Genomic DNA, 2,500 nt, shown 5'->3' with positions numbered 1-2,500 from the left:
TGATATGGATGGTGATGATGGTGGTGGTGGTGGTGATGATGATGATGATGATGATGATGATGATGATGATGATGATGATGATGATGATGATGATAATGATGATGATGATGATGATAATAACAATAATGATAATGATAAAGATAATTAAAATGCTAATGACAATGCCAATGCTAATAATAATGATAATAATTATAATGATAATCATAATAATAGTAATGATGATAATGATAATGATAATGATAATGATAATGATAATGATAATGATAATGATAATGATAATGATAATGAAAATGCCAATGACAATGTAAATGCCAATAATAATGATAATAATCATAATAATAATCATAACAACAGTAATGACGATAATGATAATAATGATAATGATAACGATAGCAAGAACGATGACGAAAACAATGAAAATAAAACCAAGAACCAGAAAGATGCACATGCCACGATGCCAGACGTCACAAGACAACGAAATCAAAGTCCTAATTAAGACTTACGAAAAGGGAAAAGAACAATATGCATAGAAATGACAAAGATCGTAACACATTGGGAAAAAAGGGGGATTCATGAGATGTTATCGTCAGGCAGAAATCATGACTTTTGTCTCTCGAGATAGAAAGGGGATTTTATCTCGAAATATTTGGCAGATGGTTATGCATGAGAGAACTGTGTGTGTGTATAGGAGTTATTTTGATGTTGATTGTTTAATTAGGAAGTAGGCTGGTTTAAGGTTGTAATATTGATAGACATAATTGTCATCTGTTTTACTTTATAGTGGGTATATATATATGTATATGTATATGTATATATATATATATATATATATATATATATATATATATATATATATATATATATATATATATATATATATATATATATATATATACATATATGGAAAAAGGGATGCACGAACCAAAAAATACATACACATGGATCAGAGAATCGAAAAATGGAGGGCAGGCAGACAGACTCTGAACTACGGGTCAAGGGGAGGTCACGGGCTCAGGTCGAGAGGTCATATTCAGTTGACCTGTGTGTCATCTTAGTATATCGCTGGCTGTTCTCTGATCCTTTTAGAAGGAATTCATGAGCAAAATAGAAAAATAGTATTTTTTTTTTTTTTTTAATTCTTCAGGAAAAAAATCGTGACCAAGACAGCGATACACAGAGCGACCAATCACAGTCAAGCTGAACTCTCGTCGACCGCAAAGTCTCGACCAATCATAAAGCTTACTCACATTTCAACCCTTTCCACTTTAATGCCCCAGTTCTCTGTGGCATCATCTAACACTCCCTGCAATGGCGAATGGGGTAGCTTGTGTCAATCCGAAAAAAAGCTGTTTTATGTGCAAAAAAAAAAGATTCTTACGAACTAAATGTGGATGGCGGGAACGTGTGTCCTGCGGATTGTAATTAATTCCCAATTTTCTTGTGTCGTGTCGATCTGATTGACTCCAGGAGATCAGGTTTCTACTCTCTCAAGATCCTCATGACTAGAGGAAAAAAGTGAGAGAAATAAAAACAAAAAGGAAAAGAGAACTTAAAAACTTACTTGTACAAGACACACGTTCCACGCAAGATAGATAAAGGTTCCTCAGCTGTTACTTACATCTCAACTCTTTCTACCTTGATACCCCAGTTGTCTGTGGCATCATCCAACGTGTTCTGCAATTATCCACAATGTAGCAAAAGAGATAAAAAAAAATCCTAATCGGACGATGCTCTGTTCTTTTTTTTTTTTTTTTTTAGCGGCACCTCATCATTTTGAGTGGGAAGGGGCACTGGAATTACAAGCCTGTGCCATGTCTTACGTCAGCGCTGATGCCAAAGATCCTTGGCACTGGTAGAGGATTTCACTCACGGAGATTCTACTCGTGTCATTCATATGCAAATGCTCTCCCACTCTCACTCTTTTAGGAACGCACTCTCTGATGAACATTTGAATAAGGGGATGTGCTTCATATTCATGCTATTAACGGGTCTCTTTCATATACATGATGAAACGATCATTAGACTAATCACGTGATCATGATGGTAGTCGGGAAGTGATTGGCAAATGTGATGTCTAATGACATCGGGAATGTATACATGATCATGCATCATTTATTTGCTTGACAAATGACACAATGAGCTAAAGGTTATATATATATGCAAACATCTTTTAAAAGGGATAATCTGACTTTCCCTTCTTTGAACACATGTTATTATCTTAGTTTGAAAGTAATATATCTGAAGCAAATTACACACACACACACACACACACGGAAACACACACACACACACACACACACACCTGACTAGATCGATCATATAATTTATCCTATTTTTTTTTAAACATTTTTTTGGCAGCCAGACAAAGGATCTGCATGACATGAAAGCTTCTAAATCAACATAGAAGGTGAATAAGATATTCAGATTCAAAAGAGAACATTGGCAACTGTCTCTCCTTGTCTCTCAACCATTGCTATTTTCACTGTACTTCGTTCCAGGG

The 2,500-nt window shown here is 35.0% G+C and overlaps 1 protein-coding gene across 1 annotated transcript in view; it reads right to left on the bottom strand.

Annotated features, from left to right (window-relative positions):
* LOC122267633 (band 7 protein AGAP004871) overlaps positions 1 to 2,500 on the bottom strand; it is a 241,906-nt gene that overhangs the window by 7,441 nt on the left and 231,965 nt on the right. Inside the window, exon 6 of the mRNA XM_086536107.1 lies at positions 1,248 to 1,303. Coding sequence (XP_086392233.1) covers positions 1,248 to 1,303 — 56 coding nt within the window. The remainder of the gene's footprint in view (positions 1 to 1,247; positions 1,304 to 2,500) is intronic.

This window comes from Penaeus japonicus, unplaced genomic scaffold (assembly GCF_977035675.1).
Source record: "Penaeus japonicus unplaced genomic scaffold, GWHDUDI00000001_assembly GWHDUDI00000001, whole genome shotgun sequence".
Lineage (NCBI taxonomy): Eukaryota > Metazoa > Arthropoda > Malacostraca > Decapoda > Penaeidae > Penaeus > Penaeus japonicus.
This window is presented reverse-complemented; position numbering and strand designations above follow the sequence as displayed.